A 25,996-nucleotide genomic window follows, 5' to 3' on the forward strand; every position below is an offset into this window, starting at 1 on the left:
GTTCTTATGACTTTTACAGTTACTTTGCCCTAGATTAACTAGATTTACTTTTGAAAAATACCATTCTTAAAAATATATCAGTTACTCAGATTTGCCAGTATATGTGGACCAAATATGTCATCAAAAGATTGTGGAAACTCAAGGGAACATACAGAGGAACCAAAGAGGAACAGATGGAGCCATGATGGCAATGTTGAATTGATAAGGTAACACTTCCTAAGCAGAATAGGAGGTTGTGAATATACAAAGAGACCTCAAATACCACAATTGAATCACCACTATTATTTACTATACTTTAGTTCATATTGTTATGTCTTTTTGGCTGCCATACCTTCAGAGAATATTCTGTAAAATATATTCTAAAGAACAGGTTGTTGATCTTGTTACTATTAGGCAGGTCCCCATATTACTGTGTTTCCACGTGGGGCAGAAAAAACTCCTGGAATATAGACAACAATGTAATTGTCTCAAAAATCAGTTTAAACAGGGAATCAAGCCATGACCGTAAGGACACAGAAGGCAGAGACATTCCTGTGTTGAGTATCTTGTTAAAGGCAGTGAGTGTCCTCAATTTCAACAGGCCTTTTGTTTTGTCTTCTGCTATTTGTAGAAATGAGAAAAAAAAGATTAAAGAAAAACAATGCTCAGTTCCCGATTGGAATCAGAATTGTAGCCACCTGTAAATAATATATCTGGATGGTTGAAGACCTTACATTAGAATAACTTATAGAAGCATTAGTACTTGTACTGGGAAACCATGTGCTAATGGTGTTAAGAGGTGTTTTCTTTAAAAAAAAAATCCTAAAATGTAAGCTCTCCTATTTGCCTCATGAAAGACTAACACACATATAGCTTTTTAAGAAAATTAAGGAAAAGTTAGCATTTTGCCTCTGAGAGTAATACATTTTCATATGGAAGGAACTGTGCAAGCTTTTTCTGAGTGCATAATGGAAGTTGTTTCTTCCCACACAGTGAGTTACCAGGACCCAGGTAGCAGTTACCAGATATTGTTCTTTTACAGAATGTATTTAATGAATGTATAGATAGAAATGGTAATGTCGAGAGACAGTCAGAGGCTCGGTGGACTGAAAACAAGCATGAAACTTTTTTGTTTTCTGCTTCAGGTCAAAATCCTCCATAAGCAGTGGCTACCAAAGCTCTCACTGTCTAAGAAGCATTTGAGAGTATGTTTTGAGAGAGAATGTATGGTCCTAAATCTGTCTATGGATCAGCTATACAGAACAGCAACATAACTTGTACTGTGAAGAGGCATCCTTGATGCTTTCAGAAGTCAAAAAATGGGAAAGGGTACCAATGCACCCTTTGATGCCTGCAGTCAGTCCTTACAGAGCCTAGCTAAGAGAAAGCCTAGCATGGCCTGAGGTTTGTTTGTACAACACATAGACTTTCCTCCGGAAAGAGTACACCTGTACCTCTCAAGACGAGTAAATGCACTACAAAACATATTAGAAAGAAATACAACATCACTGTAGGCATGGATTACTGCCAAAATGATCCAGTCAATGCACTGGAATGGATTAATTCATTGGCAAAACCCCACAATCGAGATAGTCAAGAACAAATTGTATTAAAAAAATATACATTTGCTTATGTTACTAAAAATGGTAGATTGCCATAAGTGACTAAGAATAATTGCTTCTTTATATTTCATTCTGCCTGTGCAATGAAATTAAATTGGTCTGCTTAGTCACACATTTTGCTTGGAGTCACTGTTTTGCTCCCACGAAAGTCAAAGGGTTTAATAAATTTTCTTTTGATATGACAACATAAGCATTTAGAAAAAAAAAAAAAAGACAAAAATATCTATCCTATTTTCACCATAGTAAAAATAAGTTCAAATGTTTTCATTGACATACAGTTTAATAAAAGGTTTTGCTTGAGACTAGATTTTTGGAACATAAAGCGCATCCTTGAGAGAGGTCTGTTCAGTTAGGAAGAACATCATGAAATACTGTGTGAAGGTCTACAAGCTTTTTAATTGGGTGATAATTGACTCCTCCAGTTCTCCATTAATATCTGGATCAGAATCAAAATTAATAAGAAAGAGTCCTTCCTTTATAAAGATTTTAAATGATCACAAAACTATTTATTCCCTATTTTGAACCTGAAGAGAAAAAAAAATAAAGTTTGAAGATGTTAGGTAAAGTTTATGAAGGTCATGACCCCTTGTAGATACTTTTTTTACATCACCCTATTCCCCAAAAAAGATCTTTTCTTCTGTTTTTAACTCTTCTGTTTTCACCATTGAAATAATTGCTACTGAATTAAATAGAAAAAGGTAAGTTGTCCAAGTACTGGTTACACCTCCAAGAGAATTTGAAAGAAGACAAAGCAGAGGTGTTTGTGATATTTCATGATGAGGAAAAAAGATAATCTGTCCTTGAACCTTGTCCTCTAAGGATCAGTGCAGAGTCTTCTTTTGATTAACTTGTAAAAGATGAATTAGAGATTGGAGAAAGGAAAACAAAGGAAAGGCGAATCCTTAATTACAATCTTAAGCAACTGTGTGCAATCATGTTTCAAGATTTTCTTGCCTGAATACATCTTATTAAGTTGTACCCATGCACTCAGATGCTCCATAACTTGGAGAATGAAGATTGCTTCTAGTTGCTCTCTTTAAACCACTTCTTCAGTTCACAAATGCCATGATGTTGGGATTGCCTCCCTCTGATTAGAAGGGTGACATTGAAAATCACGTCTGAAAGTGAAGCTGAAAGACAAGTAACATAGAGCAGTTACATATTACTTTATTAAAATAGTTATGCATGCTGCATTTGTGTATTCAAATGCATTCATAAATTAAAATTATTTTTTAAAAATCCTTTTTGATCCAAACCAATTGTTTTGGTTTTTTTTTTTAATGAAATGTCTTTATCCTAACATTACTTTATTAGTGTTGACAACACACTTCGTAGTATAGTGTATAATAGGAATGAAAATTAATTATATATGCACGTTATTAGTTTGTTCACAGCATGTTGAGAATGCCTTTCTGATAAATATAAATCAAAAGACATTGGCCAAGGTTCATCTCTTACAGCTGTCCTTGGTACGATCCATTGTTCTAAAAACAGTATGTGTTAAAAATATTTTTGTCCGTGAAAAATGTCAGTTCAGCAGCTCCGCCGACATTTGGAACCTCTGTCTTTCTTTTTTTTTTTTTTTTTCCCCAGGACGCGTCCTGACTCCTGGATGATCGCGTTTCAGTTGTAGATCTGTTTCGTTCTGCAGACCCAAACGGCTTCAGCACTGCTGAAATGAGGCAGAAAGTTTGTGCTGCCGCTTTCCCAGCCGGACCACGTCCAAACAAAGCAGGTACTCATCTCCCAGAGCGGCATCCCCGGCAGCGCCGGAGTTGCGGGGCTGTGCGTGGCTGCTGCCGGCCACCAGCCCCAGCGTGACACTGCGCCTTCTCCTGCTGCCGGCGCGCAGACTCCCCTCTCTCCATCCTTTATTCTATGAAAGCACCTGGTTTAGTTATCCTTTTTTTTTTTTTTTTTTTTTAACCTTCCTCTCCTAGCTCCCCACCAGCTCCCCCCCACCCCGCGGTTTAAACAGTGGCCTGGTAGGCGTGACAGCAGCACTAGGGAGACAGAGGGCAGCAGGGGTGCGAGGTTTTAGGTCCCCCGAGCAGGTCGGTGGTGGGTCCGTGCCCTTGCGCCGGGAGAGCCACCCCGCGGCCAAGAGACCAGGAGAGGGGACCCCGGTCCGGCCTGGTGCCCGCGGCTGCCCCCCGCCATTCCAGGCGGACGGGCCGGGCCAGGGAGTGTGGGGTTCGCAAGTGTCAGGCTGTGGAGGCTGAAAGGGCAAAGCTGTAAAGCAGGCACTCCGCAAGTTCGGATTAGTTTGGCGACTTTTGTCTTCACGCCTCGGGAGCTCAGTCGATTGCAGCTTCTAGGACAAATTGCGTGGTGGGTTGCGGGGGGAGAAATAATAATAATAAAAAAAATCTTAAAAGTCTCTCCCTTCAGCTCCGCGTTTCAAATGCAAATCGGGAGAGAGATTGGTTCCCGCCCCACCCCCTAGCCCGGCTCCTGATTTTTATCCAAAGGACTCCATCTGTATATCCTGTCAAGGAGGAGGAGGAGGAGGAGAGGCGGGGGGTGGGGGGGGGAATTGGAGCCGGGCAGGTGCTTGCTCCTGGATCCTCTTCAATAGCCACCGTGGGTCTTCGGGAGGTACAAAGAGTCCCTGTGCCATCTCCGGGCGCCCTCGAACGGAGCTGGCAGCCGGCTCGGGCCGCCGAGCGGTGATATCCCCTGCCCTGAGCAGCATCCACCTCCTCTGCCTTTCCTCTCACCGCTCCTTCTTCCTCCTCTTCTCCTCCTCCCAGCCACGATCCGCAGACAGTCGAGGTGGGCTTGGCACAGACACCCACTTCTCCTGCGTGTGCCCAGCCGCTGGCCGCGCCGTCGCCGTGCGCGTGGTGGTAGGAGGAGGAGGACCGGAGGGCGGCAGCGCTTCCCTTCTCCGCGGGCGCGGGCGAGTGAGCGGGCGGGCGCGCAGACTCATGCCAGGCGGGCGCCCCGCCGCCCGCAGCCCGACCCCTTCCGCCCGGGAGCATCCCGCCGGCACTTCGCCGCGGAGGAACCGGTGGCCCTTGGGATTAAAATACTCACTGCGCCGGGAAGCCGAGGGAGAGAGGGAGCAGGTAAGTGCCGGCTGCACCTGTGCCTTTCCCTGCCTTCCTTCCCCTCCCGTGTAGGCAGAGGGCGGTCGGAGCAGTTGCGGAAAAGGGCTGTGCGCTCTTCGTCCGCACACCGCTCACCCGGAGCGGCTCCTGCCCGGAGCGGGGCCGCGGCTCGGCGGGGCCGGCGCGGCGCGGGTAAGTTTGGCATTTCCCGGGCTGGTGGCGGCCCGGGCAGCGCGGCGGGGACCGGCTGCGGGACCACCGGCACCAGAGGTGGCGGGGAGACCGTGGAAAGTGAGAGCGCTGGGACCATAGGCGTGTGCGCACCTTGTGAGAAATTAGAGAACAATAGCATCACTCTTGACTCTTTGAAGAAGTCTCACAGACAAGAGGAGAAGTGGGGTGGGGGAAGGGAGGACCACGGACTTCTGCAAAATACAGGCAGCACAAAGTCCTGACTGTCTCAGTCCTTTCTGCCAAGCCAAAGCGGCTGACTTGCTTGGCCTTGAAGTCCGGCAGTGATGTTACAGTGCAAAAGATTACTGAGGCAAGGAAATTTCCTGAGTTATTTCCCAGAGCTTTCGTCCTTTTATGTCAAGGATGTTCTAGAGTTTGCAAACGTTGAAATTATGGGAGCTATTTCTTTGATTAGTATTCAGCCGGTAAGGCTAGCTCTGCAGTGCTTGGGTGATACTGACCCTTCCCCCTCTGCCCCGTCGTCCCCCTCCCCGCGCCCCCCCCCCCCCCGGTATCCACATCTCCACACACACGGGCATGTCCTGATGTCCTGCTTTCCTACAATAGGCTGTGTGCACCGATAGCAAGTGGTTTGTGATCTGGATCCTCAGACTTCTGCTTGCTAATGGAGCAAAAAAACCCAACAAACCACTTTTTGAGATATGATTTAGCTTTTATACTCATGCTTTCAAAAGATGAGGTAGTTCGGGTAAGCCAGGATTCTGCAAACGATGTCTTCCCCAGGATTTAGGGAGGACTGGGAGATGGAGACTAGTGAGGTGCTCTGATTCTGGAAACTGAAATGCTGATACTTTAATTTTTTTCCCACTGCAAGGAAAAATCTTGTGTTCTGATAGATAACTTCTCAAGTCAGAGACTTGAAAGGGCAGAGTATGCTTCATAGTCTCTTTAACAAGACATACTGCCTTGCCATTTTTCAGCTAAAACATAGGTGATTGTGCAGCTTTGCAGAAAATAAATTGCTTTTCCAGGACAAATAAATAAATAAATACATAAAAGAGCCAAACTCTTAAGCATGCCAGTTTCTGAAAGTCTCTCATTGGCATTGATGTGTGACTTGACTTTTCTATACTTATTACATATACTAATAGTTTCTGTGTTATTATATTTGAAGTTTGCAGGGAATTGTTACTGGTAGAAGCTGGGTACTTTCTTTCTGAAAAAGATAGGTCTACATAATACCAGGTGCAGAGCTGTTCAGATGGGCAGTAGCATGAAAGTTGCATAACTAAATTAACTTTACTTAGAATATAGCTTCTGAAGGTACAACAGGTCAACAGATAAAGATCAGCTGTAAAGTCATGTTGATTTTCTCTCAGCAATATCATAAAAGTTTTAAAGATGCAGAAGTGAAGTGAGGATGTTTAGACACTGTATGATTGTGCCTCATTAGAGCTAGTTCAGGGCAACGTGTGTATTATCATCTTTGGAGAAAAAAAAAAAGAACAAAAAACCCACAAAACAAACCCAAAGAACTATCCAGGGACCAAATGTGTCATCCTGTTTAAAGTCCCTGTACACAGTTTTATAGCTTTCCAGTCTGTACCAACCAGGGCATCTACCTAGGCATCTAGACACTTTTTTTAGAATCGTGAAGAAGGGCTAAGTGAGATTTAAAAAACAATTGCAATAAAATCCACAGCAAGGCAAGAAAAGCAAAGGAGCTAAAACCTGACTCTGACAACTTTTAATATTAAGTATGTGCAATATATAGGGTTTAAGTACTTAATAAAGACTTAAAACTACCTGGAATACTAGGAAAATGTTAAAAGTAATAATCTGATCTACCATTGCATGTTATAAGTGCATGTCAGTTAATGTGAATGAAATTACAAACTTTAGTAATACAGACTGTTTTCTTGCAAAAAGCCAATAAAGATTGCAGTTTTAATCAAGGGGCATTTCAACCTTACAATGGGAGACTTTACTGTAATTAAAAGCTGATGTAGGTCATTAGAATTGTGCTAAGAGTCAGATGACAGTCTCACAACTCTCTTAAGTGTACTTTCATTGATTTGATAGTAAAGCACTCTTGATTATTTGCTATTGATTTAATAGCAAATAATTCTTATCTTTTCATATAAAAGGGTAATTGTAAAGCATTTATATAACTGCAGATTAACTGTGAATTATCTGATGTGAAGAATGGATATAGCATCCATGTAGATTTTCACCTATGCTTTTCATGTATGACTGCGTACGTGTACACGCTGTGTCCACATTTTTCTGTGTTTCTTCAGCAATCAGAGAGTGACTGAAGGAGATCATTATTAATGCAAGACCTTACGTTGTTCTAGTCCAACTTAAGTTCCTACTTTGCTATAAACCTGGCTAAGCCTTTTCTCAGAGGGATTCAGCTCATAAATTGACTCCGATGTGTGATGGAAATAGAAAATATTTTAAACTTCAAATGGTTTACAGATGAGTATACTGCTTGGGAGTCAATTTTAGTGATGGGTTGGCTAGTAAGTTTCTGCGTGTGTTTTTTGGCTATTGCCTTCAGTATCTGATGTGTTCAGCAGTTGTTCAATGAAGGCCTTTCTTGAGGCATTCAGTTTCCTTTAGTTTATCACACACATTTTTTCATGCTACTACTGGGTATTGTTTTCTTGTGACAATAAAAATCATTAAATTCTAGCTGAGGAAGGGTACATAAAATAGATGGTTACTTCGATTCTTCCTGTCAAACCAGGTTTAACTCTGAGCAGTAATGCAGGAGTGCCTCCTCTGGGAATTCAGTGGTTCTGCAAGAAAATCATCCCTAGGCATTATGTGAAATTACTCAGCTGAAATGAGGCTGCAGAAATTGAGCTTGTGCAAATTTAAATATTTGTCTTGATTGGTCCCAGATCCACAAATACTGCTGGCGTTTCTTTTCAATAACTGATCAAATTAGCATAATCCTTCTCAGCAACTTAGATGTTTCAAATGTACTGTTGCAAGGTGAAAAACCAACAAAGCACTTTCACATGGAGAAAATGATATTAGAAAAATATCTTTCTTTTGTAAATTTTTCTTGGGGGGAAAAAACCACCTACCAACAACCCAAACAATTTAACACTCTAGCCACAATCTGTCTTGTGATCAACTGCAGAGCTGTAAAAAAGACCAAAAACTGTTGCCTGGGTTTTTTTTGTACATTTTTTTAAGCCATATCATTAATGAAGTGTGCCTAGTGTTTTTCTGTTGCCTCATCAGGTCCTTTCACCTGAGTCAGAGGGTATTGGAGCCAGTTTAGTGTAACAGTGCCATATGTTTGGAGCAGTGATAGTTTTTTGCTTGATAACCAGATGCAGACTGCAGGATGTGCACTACATTTACAGATCTCCCATGTGAATATTTAGGCCAGTTAGCGGCAGGAGGTTGTGGTCTGTAGATGTAATGTCATCTGGCACAGGGAATTAATAGGTTTCGTTGTACTGCCTTGACTTGCAGAGCTTTATTTCATCGAAGGGTCCCCACTTCACTTGCTCCAAGGCACCATCATTGTTTGGTTTTTTTTGCTTTCCCTGAAAGAAGTGATAACCAAACAATGGAACTGACACCATAATTAGACATGTTATCTTCTCTAAACCTTTTTGTCTCAAGGATCACATAATTCCTGTGCCTATGAAGGAGTCTCCTGTAATACTTAGGATGTGTAACATGGAGGAGCTGCAGGCTTGTAACAAAGGGGAATTTTCTCTGCCACTGAATGTAACACCCTGTCCAATGGACATTGTAAAATTGAATGTCAAAACATAAATATTTCAGTGAGGCAGTTCAGCTGTCAGGAGGCTCACCTGCTGATTCCACTGTGTTTAAGGCATCGTGGTTCAAGATCCAGTGGCAACAGTCACCCTCAGAATTATTTGAACACCCAGGGTCTGATTTTACCGAATGACTAAAGTAGAGAAAAAACAAACAAGTGTGGGATAACTGTGCATTGTTGACCAAGGAAAGCAAGATTTAAGCAAGCAGGTGATGGCTTGGGTACACTTTCAGAGTCAGCGAGGTCCAGATTTATGCAGTAAATTTTACAATGGTATCAAAAGTTGAAGCAGTTTGATGAGAGGAGGATAATGTGGCAGAGGGAAGGAAGAGGGAAGAGTAGGAGTGGCAAACTCTTGAGTTACATCTTCAATGAGTGCCCTGGGCTGGCAGCAAAACTTCAAAATAGAGAAATGTAATCCAGACTGGTGGAGTTCAGTAATGGAAAAGGTTTTGGATTTCCAGTTCTTCCTGAAGCATTTTGCATTGGAAAGACATCAGGACAAAATACGCTGAAGGGCAAAATTCCCTATTGGGTTGAGGAGATTGACAAGGAAATGATATGGTTCATAGATTAAGCTGGCACTGTGACACTGGTAGCAATGTGTGAGCAGAAGTCTGCAGGAATTTGCATTTTGGCTGCAAAGGTTAGGTGGTGCAAAAATGATCTCAAAAGCCTTCAGCAAACTGCCCTACGGTGCTGGGGAAATCTCAGCGGTGGGGAAAGAGGGCTTCCAAGAGGATATCTCTGAGACTGAAAACTTGTCCTTATCTACTGCTGCTCATTGCTACACACAAGCAGGGAAGACTAGTCATGATGTGTTGTTTTAGGAATTATAGAGCGAAGCAAAATATTCAGAGAGATTTTCAGTGGGTGTAAATTACCCTTAATTGCTTGCAGTGAGGGGGACTATTCCTTAAAGCTGAGGATCTTATTCATGATCTGAATGTTTTCAACAAATCAAGATTGCCCCTCAGAGACAGTGCATAATAGTGTCTTAGTGTCTTTTTGACACTAGCAGATTGTTTTGGTGAAGTAAAGTAATAACATTTTTCCGATTAGCAGTGTACACCAGAACACTTCTCCTACTAGACTGTGGCTTAAATGTAGTTTAATTTTTTGTACAGCAGATGGAAGAAAATGTAAGTTTTATGCTATATATTGAATAAAGAGATTATTATTTTTTCAAATTTGTATATTTTCCGTCTGATGTTTTATGTATCAGCCTGCTATTTGAGAACATAAATATGAGAGTTTAGATATCCAGTGGATTTTTTAGTTTTTATTCTTACAGCGGTTCACATGGACAGCATTTTACTGCTCAGCAAAGACGTGCTATGTACACTATACAGATCACATAACATACTCTTCAGATTACCCACCAGTTTTTTTGCTTTATATTTTTCATATTTTTGATTGCCAGGACTATATGTAAAGAAAGTAGGGAATACAAGTTCAGATGTGAAAGCTAGAGCCTAATGCTTTAAACATACCAGCAGACAAATTAATTTTATTTTTAAAGCCTAAATTACTTTTTAATGTTAGCAACATGTGAATGAAGAGACATGATTCAATTTTGCCCCTATTTGGGGAGGAGAGTAGCATTTTGGAGATCAGAAACAAGGTGTAAAGGTGCAATTTTGTCCTAGGGTAATTAATGACATCAATTAAAAGTGCAAATATTTCTCAGTTCTGTGTAATCTGAGTCTTACTTGTGCAGAAGTGATACCATTTCATAAAAAAGCATCTTTCAACAAAAAGTACAAAATAGTTGCAGGTCAGTTTTGCCTTCACTTGACACTCAAATGTGTAAACACAGATGGCAGTGAAGGCATTAGAATCAGAGCCCTGAATACCCTCTATCACTGTCAGTGTTAGTCATCTCCACTGTTGCAAGTGCATCCCTGAGCGCTGAAGTTATGCCTTAATGAGGAAAAAATCACCAACAGCACCTCTTAGTTTTCAGTTTTATGAAGGCTGTGACATTGCTAATGTGGACTTGTGGACTTCATACTTACAGACTTCATAGAACAGGTGATGTTGAAGTGTTAGTTACGCTTGGACAAAACCCCAATTTTTTTTAAATTAAAAAAATCTGTAAAAATATGTATATGTGTATATATACATACACACACACACACATATGTGTATATATATATATATAAGTAAGAAAGGTAATGAAATGCAATTTAATGAAAAGTGATTCCCAAAACAGAAAAGGTTTTTAAGTACCAGAGACTTCTGCTTTTGGAGGTATCACACTCAAAAGGCAATGTACTGAAAGAACTATAAATAAAAACCTAAAAAAAGGGCTCTAAGAGGAATAGAAAGACTTTTCCCGAAGAAGAGGAAGAAGGGAGGGAAGAGCGTTTCAGAGCAGAAAGTACTGCCACACAGCTGAATAAAAATAATTGGAATTTTGGAGTCTGTGTGGTGAAAGTATTTGAGAATGAGTAAACCACAACAATTTTTTTTTCCAGGAGGTGTGAGTATTCTGCTTTTCATCAGATTGTGCTGTCTAGCATATGGACTGTTTTTCAGTTGGTATTTTGGGTGCGTTTTTCAGTTCTGTGCTGTGGCGTGTGGCTGGGGACCATGGCACTCCATATGGTGGCTTTCATACTTTCCTGCAGGTGTAAAAGAAAGGATATAAGAGAACACTGTTTGAGATAAAGGTTAGAGCAATTCTAGGTTTGGAATGTCTGTTCAGAGCAAGAACAAGACATTTCAAACTGCTTAGTGAAAAGACTCTAACATATTGTAAATGTTTTACTGACATTTCTTAAGAAAATCCATTTTGTATTTTTATCTCCATTAAATAACAATCTGCTGCCTCTTTGAAATAAACTGACAGTTTATCAATATCAGATGTCTTTAACATGATGTAACTTAGACACAGAGGGGGGAAATCAAGGCTGTGTAAACAGCCTCTACTACAAACAACGCTTACAGTAGTTGAACAGAGCGGTGGGAAGTTAACATATCACAGAGGAAGCATAGCTACTCTTCTTAACACTCTCTCTGTAATTACTGTCATATGGTCATGATTTACCCAAAGGGCCAGATCAAAACTGAACTATGACTAGTTGGGATTAATCATTTCCAACTAGGCTCTGCTAGTGAGGATGACACCTGCGTGTTAATCCCGCCGTGAAAAGTGTCTTGGTCCATGTTGGAATGATGTCTTTTATAACTAAAGCATCCTGTTTTCAAAATTAGGGTCTTTAGGTAAGATATTGCCTATTCTCTTTGGTTTGCCTGTAGGGAGACACTGGATTTTCACATATGGAAGCTTTCAAATTGCTCCTGCTTAGCAAACACGCTCAGTGGGTTTGTGGTTTATCCCACCAGCCTCTAAGCAAAGCCTTTCTGGTGCAGGGCAGTACCACAGAAGGGATTACTATAAAAAGGCTTTAAATACAGTCTGTAATCAGAAGAGCTTTTTATTTGTTTCATGTTTCTGCCCTCTAGGTACCTTTGGCAGCACGATGCATAGGCGTTCAGCAGCTAAAAGAGCCTGACATGCTGAAAACAGATAGCAGATATCACATTTCACTCAGTTTTAATGGTAGTGGGTAGGGATATAATGGTAATCTATCTGGAACGTTTAATGTGTGTGTGATTTAATGTCTAGCCTTTTTAGATTAATTAAATGTAGAAAGGATGAAATCTTCTTTCTTCCATGGCTTCCTAAGTAGCAGCAGTTCACTCCAAATTAATGCCTTGTTATCTATTTTAATTTCACCCTTATTTTCACCTCATGTTTGGCACTACATAAATGCTTCTTGTCTCCCTCATTGCTCACTCAGACAAGGAGGATGCCTGTTTCAGAGACAACATTGTTTACCTGGCGATTTCCCCAACAGGCAAAGCTATGTTTGGCTCTGACAGAATTTATACTTTTAAAAGCATTATACTAAGTATACATTTTTACTTGAGTAGAGAACGCTCACAGTTGTAAAAGGCAGAAAAAAGTGTCCTTTAAGTATTGAAGTTTGAGGAGTTTCTTTCAAAAATATATTTACATATTTAGTGAGTTCTACCAGTTATTAAATGATTAAATTTCAAAATAAAAACAGATGCACAAAAAGATAAAAACTGTATTTGTTAGTGCTGAAAAATCATTCGTCATTATATCAAGGTTTCATTGAAAACACAAAATCACATTACCTTCTCATCTTTCTCAGCATATTTCTATATAAATATACAAACTAGTGTAACATGTTTCTTACTATGTCTGACATTTGCTTTAGGAATGTAGTAAAAATGAGTGGGGAGACTCAGGGCTTTTTAGCAGGTCAGGTTCAGATCAGAACAAATCATTGCGTCTGGTGTGCTGTGACTAAGAATCAATCAATTTTTCTGATTAATCTTATACTACTTTATTTTACTTTTGAGTTATATGGGAGAGAGTTAAGCTAGGATGTGTCCCTGCTGTTAATACAACTTCCTGCCTGTAGCCAGTTTGTAATTATATTATAGTAATGACAAGCAAAGCAAACCATAGCAGACAGAGGAGAAAAAAATAAAATCAAATGACTGTAAAGAACTACACTTGCTTTGAATATTTAAAGAGAAAAAAAATTAGCATTTGTTCGGGGAAAAATGGTGTATTAAGAGAACAGTCAGGAAAAAACTTTATGAATATAAATACATCTGTATCAGCAGTAGTAATGCCATCCAAAGAGTTTGCTGTAAACTCTGAAACTTCTTATGTAAACTCATTGGTATTGATGATGAGAAGAGTAATAAATAAACATTTTTCATGAGTGATGTAAATACTGTGAAGAATTATTTGCATTCTTTAAAAAAAATAAAAATTCTGACAACGGTTCTTATCTTTTTCCTGGATAGGTACCTGTTACAACATTTCTTTGGTGAAGGCTATTCAGCAGTGGTGACATCTTCCAATCGACCACTCTGCAAATTATTATCTCTGGACTCCCAGCTGACACCCTGCCAGACGCTAGAGCTACTGAGACAACTGGAATTGTGCCCGCTTTGGTCAAGGTTTTTTCTTTCACGGAGGAAAAAAAAAGATGAAGTTGGGCAAAGTGGAGTTCTGCCATTTTCTGCAGATACTAGCTCTTTTCCTTTGTCTTTCTGGGATGAATCAAGCAGAGCTCACAAGGTCCAGGTCAAAGCCCTACTTTCAATCAGGGAGGACGAGAACCAAACGCAGCTGGGTGTGGAATCAGTTCTTTGTGCTGGAAGAATACATGGGTACAGACCCACTCTATGTAGGAAAGGTAGGGGATTTAAACAAACTTTGGAGGGTACAGATGCTTGCTTTTTCATATGTTTATATGGTGCAAACTAAAAATTTTAATTCCGTCAGCATGGTTGACTTAAGCCAGGATGGGACAAAGTTTTGTAGTTTGAAAAAGAAAAAAAGGTTTAATACTTCAAAACAGCAACACACTACATTCCTACAAGAATACAAGATTCCTCTCACATTTTTCTTTAAGAGCTCTACATATTAGCGCTACTTCTTTAATGGAATACAGTAATGAAAGTGTTTTACCACCACTGACAGAAAATATTTATTACTTATATTATATTTTATTTCTTTTACATAGAAATAGAGAAACGTAATGATGAATATTCTTTTTTAAGAGCTAACAGCTAGTCCCAGAAAACAGAAGTTATATATTATTTTCTTTGCTCCCTAAAAATCGACATGACTGAAGGCAAGAGAGAAAGAATCAGGCATCTATGGGTATGATGAGTAAAAAGGAGGGCATGTCTGTACTACTGCTTTGCTTTGACTTTACTTGGCTGGCATATTGGCACCTTGGAGGCCTTGCTGTCCTCTGCACATAGGACAGCTTTGTGGCTTTACCTCTCGTGGGCACGGGTCCAGTACAGAGCAAGCCTTTACATCAGGGCATCCCAAATGGTTCATTCTGAGCGCCCGTCGCTGCACATGGAGCACTGTGAGCACAGCTGTGAATCTGGGACTTAGCTCATTCACTGCCTTGTGCTACTAGGTAATATGCTTCCTTCAGCAATGATGAAGGGAAAAAAAACACAAAACAAAAAACAAAACCCCCTCTGGTGTTTCTGTGTAACATTTATGTGTAATCATCTTACTGAAAGGAAAACCCATTTTTCTCTGTAATATCAGAATCAATAAATAGAGTTTCTTGTTAAAATATAGCAAATGCATAGAAAACAAGGGAGTGACAGCTTTTGGCACAACAGCATGCCTGCAGAAAAGGAAATGAAGTAATCTGAAATTCACTGCTTCAAATATACAACTGCAATGAATTTCAACTTACTTAATGCATCCTACTGAGACAAAACCTTGATGTTTTTGTTAATACAATAAGCATTTAGAATTTAATCATGCCAACTGAATAATCAAGTTAAATGGTGAATTGCTTTCGTGATTGCAGCTATGGTTGCATTTAGGTGCTTTTCTGAACTGGGACTGATACTTTGCACAAATGAGCCTTCAAGAAAGATGTATTAGAATCACAAATGTGATCTGAAATTATAGCAGTCCTGAAAGGTTTGGTAAAGTTTTAGGTTATGTAGCAGTTTCCATTCTGATGCCATGCAGCTGCTGGTTGTCTGTGTGAGTTTGTCTTTTAGGCAAATTTGTACTCAGGTTGGAACTTCTCTTCTGCTTTTGAAAATGGCCTTTTTGGCATTCTTGCCCACTTATAAAATAGAAAATGTGGCTTGCAAATTTGAATTCCTCCCCTAGAAGAGAAGTGTCTCCAAATATTCGAGCAAAGGCTGGTTTTGATCTGTAGTAATTCTCATATTCAGTCAAATGCTGTATTATGGCCAAAAATGCTGTGGTAGCGCTACAGTACATGATATTTGCATGTATGTCGTTATTTTTAGCTTCACAGTCTGCTCTTTCCTGTCCTTTACAAGAGTCCTAGCATTCATAAGCAGATATCTTTTGAAATGCAAACCTTATTTTTTTTCTGAAACCGTCTGTGCCCAGCCTGTTTTTGTATCAGCAGTATGAATTGTTGGCTCAGGAACTCACACTTGTACCAGCAATCCAGTTTGTAGGAAAAGCAGATAAAAATTTGCACTTACAAGAGGAAACCCATCTTCCTGGAAACAGAGTACTTGCTGAGCATCTTATAAGATGACATGCCCAGTTCCTAACCCTCTCACTGGAGAGGCTTTTCACTGTGTGGCTCCTGAGGTGCAATCATGACCGAAGCTGCATTCCCACACATGGAAGCAAAAAGGTGAAGAAGTGATTTTCTTTTCTGTGTCAACATAATATGTGTATCACCACTCTGAAGTGAGCAGCAGTTGCCTTCCTCCCCCTCTTCTCCCCTTAAAAATATTGCTGTTCTTGTTTCAAATCCTTTGCAGCTAGGTAGGGACTGAGAAGACTGAGATTTGGGTAGGAAGGTTGGGTTTTTTTGGTTTATTTTTTGGGTTTTTTTCCCCCTTGGTGAGGAAGCTAGAGGAAGCAAAAAGCTGGCATAACTCACTTCTCTCATCAAGTGAAGTGGAAGCAGCAACCAGACTCTGCCTCATGCTCTGCAGAGTGCTCTACTCCCAGGGAAGGCAGTTCTGCCCTGCCTTACGATGCTTTCCAGGGTGCCAATCTAACTGCACATCCAGGAAGGAGGGACCTTTTTCCAGCTTTTAAGGGCTTTTATGAGATAAAAAGGCTTCAGAAATGCTCAAGCAAATGCAACTGCAATAGGGAATATTGTCTCCCCACCACTATTCAATTTTATAAAGCATTAGGCAATTCTGGTTGGAAGGCAACATTTGGAGAATATTAGGGTTACACAGCAAATCATTCAAGATTTGTGAAATACCAGTGTTAATTCCATGTTCAGCATTAACTCTGTGGTCGTGGGTGTCTGCATTCTCACACTTTAATTACCTGATCATGCAGGGTAAAATCCTGTTCCTTGTAAACAATGTAGCAGGATTCTTCTTCACCTCAGTAAGTCAAGCCTTTCACTTAATTTTTCAGTGAGTTCATGTTTTTTTAACAAGATCCATACCTGAGGTATATTGCAGCCTTCCTTCTGGACATCCATTTATTGGTAGAATTTTTTATTTTTTTTCCTAAATGCATATGTATTTCTTTTCTTAAGGCAGCAGGGCCTGTTTCTCATGTCACTCTGCAGAAACCTTTGGAAGAGTTCCTTTAGTTTTACACTAATAGGAGCCAGAGGTGGCAGAAATTTTGTGCCTTTGCTTTTTGTTTTGTTTTCTTTTAATTGTAGGTCTTTCCTCTCGATAATACAAATTTTAATCATCTTGACTGTAATTCTGAGCACCTCTTGGGAGGTGCTTGGCATGTAATCACGTTGTGGACTGAACCACATACAATTTCTTTCTGTCCATCAGCACAGCATATGTTGTGGTCGCTTGAAGGGTTAAAGCGTTTCACTGTTTAGCCCATTTACCTGTTTGGATAAGCACTGTTTTCTTCCAGACATTCTCTGTAGGAAATGAGGCAGTTAACTGTGGTGCTAATTGAGCTAGAAGCATAGTTGGCTTCTGATTTCTGGAAAATATTTACTACTGCTTGGTAATATGTTTTGTGAAATACCTTATTCTGTATTTTCCATATAAATGGCTTTAATACAATCTATTGGGCAAAAAAGTAATAGTATAGAGAAGTTTTAAATGATTCCATTTAAATTTAGGGAAAATTGTATTCTATTACACTAAATATTTGAAAAGCTGTATACAGTCTTGTAATTGAAGTTTCTATGGGTACACATTGGCAAAAAGGGATGCAGTTAAATTAGAACTTGAAAATTTTATTGATATCTTTTTTGGTTTATATAATGATCAGACATCCAGTTTTGTTTGTTTGGTTTGGTTTTTTGTTTGTTTTTTATTTGGTTGGTTGATTTGGTTTTGGAGTGGTTGTGTTGTGGGTTTTTTTGTTTGGGGTTTTTGTTTTGTATTTGAGGGGGGTTGATTTCTTGTAATGTGTTCTGCTGCAAGAGTGTAAGTCTCCTCAAAAGCATTATGACACAAAGTCTCAACCAACAATACTTTCATTTTTCTTGTTAAAAAGTTAAAAAAAATCAAAAGAAGCCACAAATAAACCTGAGGAAATTAAACAAGGCTGTGAACTCCATGTGAGATGCTGATTGATGGCTGACTTCTCTGTTTTCTTTTGGATCCAAACCAGCACTCTTTTTCCAATGGCTCTAAAATTAGGTATAGTTAAAATGCAGTTTCAGGCTTTTTGCTGAGTTGAGCTCTTCTTTTCCCCTGAGATCTCACTAACATATGAAGGACTGGAAATAAAAGACACAGACTTTTGGTTGAGCACAAACCCATTAAGCTGATATGTAACTTTGAGAGGCTCAGTGGTAATTCTCAAAAATAAAACTTGGAACTTGTAAGATGTCCTGCATGTAGTATTATTTATAATGTATGGGAAAGGAAAACGTAAATTCTAATTTGCATTTTCTAGATTGTAAATTCAAGAAAAAAGGTTAAACGAGTAAACTGAGTGTATAGTTTCCTAGAGCTTCCAGTCACTGCCTTCCAGTACAATTTTACCTGCCTTTTTGTTTTTACTCTGTTTTAAGATAAAAAAGCTTGTTGGATTCAATTTTCAAATGTCGATGGACATGCATAGAAACTAATATTTGTATTATTATATATATATAAGATATATAGTGCAGAATGAGTGAAGCATGAAAAAAATGCAGTGAACTTAAACTTTTTCTATAAAATTGGGTCATTTAAGAGAATTTGCAGGTTTTACAAGTTTTAAGAGAACTTCAAGGCAGGATTGGGTAAAGGTTTTTAAAGCAGAAAAAATACCAAGAAGTGTATGTTATTGTTGGCATAGAGAGTGGGTGGGGTTTTTTCAGTCTCATCATTTTGGAGGGAAGGAGGACAGACAGGGGAGGATACTGGGTTTTCGTATTTATTTTTTGTTTTTCAAAGGTGTTGGCGAATGTGTCAATAGGGCGACATAATTATTCACATACTATATTTGTCTGTGCTGTGACCGTATATCAAGCCATATCGATATAGTCAGCAGGAGAGTTCTTTTCACAGAATCGTAGCCTGACAATTTCAGATGTTGCTGATGAATTTTGACTGACTTGGATAATGAGTGCCTTTGCTAAAGCACTTTAAGTCAGTGAGTGCTGTGGAAGTGCTGGCCCCTCAGTCAAACTCGGACCAATCTGCGGGAGTATCAGCTGCTGAGAAACTGAGGGAATTTCATCTGTGATGAAAGAGCTGAGGATTTTTGCATAGAATTAGCCCAGACAGCTTTTCATCTCTCTACAGCAGTTTTACTGACATTTTGGGAAATGGAGAGGAGATAGGGTGATATTACAAAGGCTAAATGTAGGTAAAAAGAGGCTGGGCTGCCTCATTTGCAGATAGCAAAGAAGGTGGGTTGGGAGCAATTCCCTGAAGGGATTTGTCCCTCTTACTGCTTCTGGAGGCAGCCACAGGAACCTGGACTCTGCTCAACTTCAGCTCTGGGGTCTTGTCCCTCCAAACATCCTGCACAAATGTCCTGTTCGTGTCTACTCTGCAAGTCAGCTCCTGGTTGAGAGTAGCTACAGCTTTGCATAGAGGTTTTTTTTCCTTTTTTTTTTCCCACCCCAAGTAGTTTTGGAAAAAAAAAATTCCAAACAAATCAAACTCAAGCCAACTATTTTTTATCTGTCTTTGTGACCTCTCTGTGGAAAACAAAGATGGCATAACTCAGAAAGAAACTTCCTCTGTTATATTTTTTTTCTCATTTTCTATTTGTGTTATCTTTACTTTTATCATAATCTTTGAGGCACTGTTGTTTTATATACTCCCCAAAGGCCGCTTATGAAAGGGAAGAAGCAAATCTGCTGTATTTCTGATATTTATCCATCTCAGGAACTCTTTGCTTTTCTGTGCTATGAAAACTGATAACAGTTGACCTTTTAAGTAAAATGGGACATGCCATTCCTGGCAAATGTTTTTATACCACAAGTGCTGCAAATGAAACAAATGAACAAATGACAAAATAGTCAAGTTCCTGCTTACTTGCCTTGTGGATTGAATAGGTCTTGGTGAAGAGATGCTTCAGTTTTACAGCAGTGGTATGAATTTACCATCTCAACTTGTTCTAACCAGTCACTAGTAGCACACACTTTTCTTCACTGGATAGCTACTGGGGGCTTTGCATTATTCCATACTATACTTTATGTGGATTACCCTGAATAACTGAGAGCTGACTGACAATCTGAATTTTTCCTACTTAGCATGCAGGGCTAAAGTGTCTCTGGGGAGAATGGTGAGATTAAGGCTCACAGGAAGAATTATCCAAAAGGATAACTTAAAATCTACTGCTTTTTCCTGGTTGATTTCATTAGCCTGCCCAGCTATTGTGTAATTTCTTCTTTCCCTCTTTACAGGAAGTCCTCGCATAGCTGCATGGATACAGAAAAGGGTTTTGTGCCGGGGATTTAAAATGATGACAATTTCACATGCTCAAGCACTAAAAGACAGTTTGTATGTAATTTCATTATTAGAAGTGAAAATAGAGTTGAGAGCCTTACAGTAGGATACTGAACCAGAACATGCAGCTTTTTGATCTCTTAATATAATATAGAACACTGATCCTTAACATGTGCTATTACAGAAGAGGAAGGTTAGTGAAGGTGATGACAACATCCGTAGATGAAGTAACCCTCATCGCAGTGTTTCATTCAATGGTGCAGACGTGCTATTTATATAATCCTGTAATACCAGTTCTGTATTTCAGTAGACTAATGGGCTCTACCTGCAGTGCTCTGCTCTGAATTTCTTTTGGGCATTATTGAAAACTATATTTTATGGGTCTCTGACAAAATAGAAAAGAAAGAGTAAAAGCTAATTTTACAAGAATATGTAGATGCAAATCTCCTGTATGCTTGGCTGGTTATCAGAAAATGCCTTATTTTCATCAGAGCATGAGACGTACAGTTTTGATGTCAGTCAAGCTGATGCTGCTTCAGCTGAATTTTTTTGGTGATGTTGTGACATTCCTTCTCCTTTTCATCTCCTGAGGTTGTTCTTGGTCCTCTAGTTCTTGCTATTGGCTGTCATTCAACATCCAGTTTTACCTCCATCGTCTAGTCTCACAGCTGTGTATTAACAACATTGGAGATAAAGTGCTATAAAACTGCGGCTTGCAAGAGCTGAGTATTTGCTAAGGAAATCCATTCATGAATTATTGTGCTAGGCAAAATTCAAGCAAACGTGTCCCCTGCTCTGAGGCAGTGGTCTTGTAAGGCAAGAAGCAATAGCAGGGTAAGAAGCAATGACAGAATTCAGAGAAATCTAATCTTAGGCAACATCTGAAAATAGTTTGAGAACAATAGGTCACTCTTGTTCTTTGCCATGGAGATAGAATATTATTTTTTCTGAAAATGAGATTCATCCAACATTTTAAAACATTATGAACAGGTAATAGAGAGTTCTTTCCTGCCTTTACTTGCCAGCCTTTATGGATGACAAGTCAGTTGAAATTCCTAAGTACAGACCTATTCAATATCTGTGTCAGTACAAGGCTGCATCTCCTTTCAGACCAGTGAAGATAAAGGGTATTTTTCAATTGCTTTCAAAATATTGAACTGCATGAGCTTTAAAAGTTCATATCTTGTAGCCTGCTGTCACACTACCTTTTTCATGTTGCCTTTCTTATGCTCCTTATGTTAGCCATAAGTGTCTGTCTACAGACTCATTGGACATTCATTCAATGCATTAAGTATTTTCCATGTGTCATAATCTAAAAGTGCTACCAGGACTATTGCTGCCTTGTTATAACTCTTCTGCTGAATTTCTTGAATTTCTTCTTTGCTCCACATTGTTTTTTAAATATTATACTGCATATCCTAAGTTCCTTTTCCTTTTTTTTTCTTTTCTTCAAGTAATCACTGGTACCTGTGTACATAATGTCAGTGCCTCAGTGCTAACTTGAACCAGTTAAAGGAAGTACCCGGGACAACATATTTAGAGATTCTGAAAAAATCAGGGAATGGTTCCTTCACATACAGTTACTTGGCTTTTACATAAATATACTGGTAATAAGTCCTGGAAAATCTCTGCAGTATAATCTTTTTCTTTCAGCATTATGCATTTCCTTGGAAGAGATAGCTGAGCTAAGTACTAATGGTGGAACTGCTGAGAGAAGAAAGATGTTAATACACTAGGTTGCTCAGTTCTTTCAAAATAACTATTAGCTACCTTATACTAAAGAGAATTTTCTCTGTCACTTTTGCACTGGAAGAGACACTTACTGTCATGTAAATTAGAGACAAGTAGCTCTTAGAAAAGAAAGTGAAGTTCATGCTGTTGAGAGAACTCTTAATTCTGTCCCAGCTGTCCAAACTATGGTCATGGTATGAATACCAGCCTATACCAGGAGCAGAAGTTTGGGGATGTCAGAGTGCTTAATCTCTCCTGACTTCAAGGCTGTAAAAGGAGGATCAGCCAGTTAAAAATAGGGACAGGGGTTGTTAATATAAATAAATGCTGTGAACACCTAACTATAGATCACTTTACCTCAGTCTGTAAATGGGAACCACCTTTGCATTTCCAGGCTAAGTGTAAACTTAGCCAATAAAGAAACTCCATTGACAACAGAAGAATACATCATGAAATGAAACTGATCACTCAAATCGATAAATGTGCTCATAAAATTGTAGAATATATTTATTATTAATTCTTGCAGATGTTTTTGACTCCACTAAAAAATTACTACCATTAATAGTTCTGTCCATGTACAAGTATTTGCTGGTGTTACAGTCTTGTGCTGTTGCAAAAGTAAGATTGTTATTTATGTGGGTGTAAGTCACATAGTATGGTAGAAGCGCTCTTCAAGTCATAAACATAGAAAAGAATAAACTACTTTTTTTTAGATAAATAGGAATACCAGGACAAATATAGCTCTTTTCCATACAGCATTTCTTGTGCAATCACTCATGTACCAGAAAATACAAAATATGCCTTACTGGCTTAGTCTTAAGCTGTCTTTTTCAGAGTGCTCCCCTGGGAGAAGAATGTAATTTTAAACATTCAAGAAGAAGGCAAAAGTTTTTTAATATGTTTTGATTATTAAGTTGTGCTATTTATAGAGTAACTGAAGATTTAATCCAGAATTTTGAAATCAGTTTTATTGACCCTAGGAGACCATTTGAGAATATTAATGTTGGAATACGATTATCTGGCCATTTTAAAATTGAATTTTAATGGCTATTTTATTCTATAGGTTAGTGAAAGAGGAATATTGAGGAATGATTTGCAACAAGTATCAATGTATTCCACATTTTGACAGTGAAAAAATAGTGCCTTCCTTTCAAATAGTCATAGTATTCTTAAAGCACTGAAGGACTGCATTGTGGTGTTTCACATGGGTGAATAGGGTGTATGCTAAGAACTGTTGCAACTAAGAGTGGTCTGACATAATGTTCTACCTACATCATAGGTGATTCTTTGTCCCTCTCTGAGTAGAAAGAAATACATTTAATATTATTTTCCAGGTGATATGAGGAGATTTTGCTGCATGAATTCCACAAAATGCTGCCATAGTCATATTGTCTCATTTAGTTTTCCTGTTTCTGTAAATCATGAGTAATTACCTTAAGGATTACAGAGACATGCAATTCTGTTGCCGTGGAGTATGTGTGAGAAGAATCGAACCCACAAAGTTATTTTCCTTTTGAAATGTTTCCAAAATATGGAAAATCTGGTACTTGGATACATGTGTAAGGGTGATAAGCTGCTTAAACATTTCATACTGAGGTACCAAATCGTAACCCTGCTGACTAGGCAATGAAGCAATTCATTTTCCTTACAAGGTAGGCAGGTGCTGTATGAGGCAAAGTTTAGCTTGTTATCCTGTAACAATGAAAAGTTTTCAGACACAGCTGGGAAAAGCAGATGGTCATTTCTTAAGTTTCCATAATCATGGTATATAAATGGAATGCCATAAACTAGCAAAATGCTTAACTTGTCTTTCTTATACAATTTATACACATTATATGGGCAGAGTAGGCATTTGGAAAAGTGCTTGGCATATTTTTATGTTTCTTTTTTTGCTTGTAGGGCTATAATGTTGCATAGTGTTTATATTAAAAACTGTTAAGTAATTCCACTTGCTCCTGGATGTTCATAATTTCATGCGTATGTAGACTGCTATCCTCCCCACCCATCTTTTACCCTTTACCATTTAACTGTTGCTTAGCCAAGCGAGACTTTTAAAAGGTTTCCCTTTTCAGTCAGCACTGCAATCTTGTGTTTATCCATACTGCTATTTTATTTGTTCCTTTCTTTTTTGAGTATGTTCTTGACAATACAGAGCTGTGAGCAAAAGCACTCTATTATACCTTCTTCTAAACAGGAAATAAGCCAACTATTACTTCCTTTCTCATTGTATGATTCCAATTCCACTATTCATGTTTGTTTCTTTCTTTGCAAGTTCTTGTCCACAACCACTCTGAGGATCTTAAAGGCATATTGCTTTTTGTTTTTTTCTTTATGCTGAATTCTGAGTGAGTATCAGTCCCAAAACAAAGGAAATATTAGTTGTTTGAAAAGTTGTTTCAGTTTATCTGACTGATAAACTGAATGAAGCCATGTCCAATGAGGTTTTAAGGAACAAACATGCGGGAATTAGAACAATAGCAGTGATGAAGCATAAACATAAATGTGTCCATAGGTATATATGTGTAGGAAACAATGGAAGGACCTCACATTGAGGAATAATTGCTGCTTGTACAGACACATGTAATCAATTCAGATTTATCTTAAGGTTCAAAGAAAATGTAAAAATTCTAGTCTTAATGCTTTTAGTACAGGAAAATAGACATTGAAAAAGTTAAAGAGAAGAAAAAGTATCTCAGAGAGTCAGCGTGAGAAGGGAAGTGTAAGAAGGGAAGCATGAAGCATTTTACTGTGTTTTTCTCACTCTGGAGGTTCATGTAAAACTGAAAAGATCATACCAAAGCAATCAGTGAAAACATTAAGTTAGATTAAGGTATAAAAATGCAATCACAGAATGGGTAAGGTTGGAAGGGACCACAGTGGGGTCATCTGGTCCAACCTTCCTCCTCAAGCCTGGTCATCCCAGAGCACATTGCACAGAATTGCATCCAGATGGTTCTGTAATATCTCCAGTGAGAGAGACTGCACAACTTCTCTGGGCAGTCTGTTCCAGTGCACAGTCACGCTCACAGTAAAGAAGTTGTTCCTCATGTTCAGGTGGAACTTCCTGTGCACCAGTTTCTGCCTGTTGCCTCTTGTCCTATTGCTTGGCACCACAAAGAGGAGCCTGGCTCCATCCTCTTAGCACCCTCCCTTTGGATACTTATACACATTTATGAGGTCCCTTCTCAGTCAACTCTTCTCGAGGCACAGACCCAACCCGCTCAGCTTTTCATCATAAGAGAGATGCCCCAGTCCCTTAATCATCATTGTTGCTCTTTGTTGGACGTGCTCCAGGAACTCCATGTCTCTCTTTACTGAGGAGCTAAGAACTGGACAGAGGACTCCAAAAGTGGCCTCACGAGGGTTGAGTGGAGGGGCAGGATCACTTCCCTCAGCCTGCTGACAATGCTTTTCATAATGTAGTCCAGGATCCCGTTGGCCTTTTGGGCCCCAATGGCACACTGCTGGCTCATGGACAGCTTGTTTTCCCACCAGGACCCCCAGGTCCTTCTCCACAGAGCTGCTTTCCAGCAGGTCAGTCCCCAGCCTGTCCTGGTATATGGAGTTATTCTTCCCCAGGGGCAGGACCCTGCACTTGCCTTTGTTGAATTTCAGACTGTTCTTATCTGCCTGCCTCTCCAACCTGTCGAGGTCCTTCTGGAGGGCTGCGCAGCACTCCAGCATATTGGCCACTCCTGAAGTTTTGTGTCATCAGCAAACTCGCTGAGGAGGCCTCTGCCCTTTCGTCCAAACCATTGATGGATAAGTTAAACAATACTGGGCTCAGTATTGAACCTTGTGGGACACCACTAGTGTCAGGCCTCCAACTAGACCATCTGTCATTGATTATGACCCTCTGGCATCTGCAGTTCAGCCAGTTCTCAATCCACCTCACTGTCCACTCATCCAGTCCATGCTTCCTGAGTTTGCCTATGAGGATGCTGTGAGAGACAGTGTCAAAAGCCTTGCTGAAGTCAAGCAAGGTAGACAATATGCACTGCTCTCCCCTCATCCATCCAGATAGTCGTTTCACTGTAGAAGGAATCAAGTTTTTCGAGTGTGATTTACCATTAGTGAACCCATGCTGACTACTCCTGATCACCTTCTTGTCATCCACATGAGTAGAGATGGTGTCCAGAACAAGGCACTGCATCACCTTTCCAGGGATTGGGGTGAGGCTTACC

General features: G+C 39.5%; 1 protein-coding gene across 2 annotated transcripts in view; it reads left to right on the plus strand.

The window, feature by feature from the left end:
- The first annotated feature begins 4,373 nt into the window (after positions 1-4,373).
- Positions 4,374-25,996, plus strand: part of CDH7 (cadherin 7) — an 84,315-nt gene continuing 62,692 nt past the window's right edge. The window contains exons 1-2 of one of the 2 annotated variants that reach the window (XM_018081989.3): positions 4,374-4,672; positions 13,515-13,909. In XM_018081989.3, coding sequence (XP_017937478.1) covers positions 13,700-13,909 — 210 coding nt within the window. In that variant the 5' untranslated portion in view covers positions 4,374-4,672; positions 13,515-13,699. Of the gene's footprint in view, positions 4,673-13,514; positions 13,910-25,996 lie in introns of those variants that run through there. The other variant, XM_029959361.1, reaches the window with a different exon arrangement.

The sequence above is a fragment of the Manacus vitellinus genome, unplaced genomic scaffold (assembly GCF_001715985.3).
Source record: "Manacus vitellinus isolate BGI_N305 unplaced genomic scaffold, ASM171598v3 scaffold_1_pilon, whole genome shotgun sequence".
Lineage (NCBI taxonomy): Eukaryota > Metazoa > Chordata > Aves > Passeriformes > Pipridae > Manacus > Manacus vitellinus.